General features: G+C 32.4%; 1 protein-coding gene across 1 annotated transcript; it reads left to right on the top strand.

The window, feature by feature from the left end:
• Window positions 1-453, top strand: LOC105950060 (S-protein homolog 2). Its single transcript, XM_012973381.2, has one exon. The coding sequence runs from the start codon at window positions 1-3 to the stop codon at window positions 451-453; it is 453 nt and encodes a 150-aa protein (XP_012828835.2).
• Window positions 454-729: the final 276 nt, after the last annotated feature.

Here is a 729-nt window from a genome sequence, read left to right as displayed (position 1 = left end):
ATGGCTCATATGATAATCAAACCCCTCGTTTTCCTCTCCATCGTACTATCAATCAACATCGTCCAAATAATCGTCGGTGCCGATCCTTTTACAAAGAGATTCGAGGTTAATGTGTACGATTTTCTCCCCAAAGAAAATTCTAAGTTAATAACTCATTGCCAGTCTAAGGACGACGATTTTGGAAATCACACGCTTTATCTGAACCAATATCAACAATGGGCTTTTCATCAAGACGTGTTTAAGAGAACTCTTTACTTCTGTCACTTGTGGTGGAACGGCAAGCAACAGACGTTCGATGTGTTTAGTAAGCATTTGTCCGGAGACTGCCAAACTGGGATTGGTGGTAATATTTGTAGTTGGATAGCTAAGGAGGATGGCATTTATTTTAGTCCGGACAGGGTAACTTCTGCTGGTCCCATTGGTGTCCCGCAGAAAAGATACGACTGGCAGTAATTGTTTTTTATAGATGCTACACATTGATCAAATATATATATATATATATATATATATATATATATATATATATATATATATATATATATATATAAATATATTTCACCCTAAAGAATAAAGAATATGCTTAATGATGATATTTTTGCATGTTTATAATTATCTAAAGAGTTGTGTTAGAAACATTATTATTAGCAACATTAAAATAAATTTTGGCATAATAGTTTTTATGGTAATAGAATATAATATCAACTTACACTGTTAGAGAAATTAACAATA

The sequence above is a fragment of the Erythranthe guttata genome, chromosome 12, assembly GCF_056151865.1.
Source record: "Erythranthe guttata isolate IM_541 chromosome 12, IM_541, whole genome shotgun sequence".
NCBI lineage: Eukaryota > Viridiplantae > Streptophyta > Magnoliopsida > Lamiales > Phrymaceae > Erythranthe > Erythranthe guttata.
The sequence above is the reverse complement of the archived record's forward strand: the minus strand, read 5'-3'. Positions and strand labels throughout refer to the sequence as shown.

What these genes read in the sequence shown, in the direction of transcription:
- LOC105950060 (XM_012973381.2), top strand. Translation starts at nt 1, where the DNA reads ATGGCTCATATGATAATCAAACCCCTCGTTTTCCTCTCCATCGTACTA.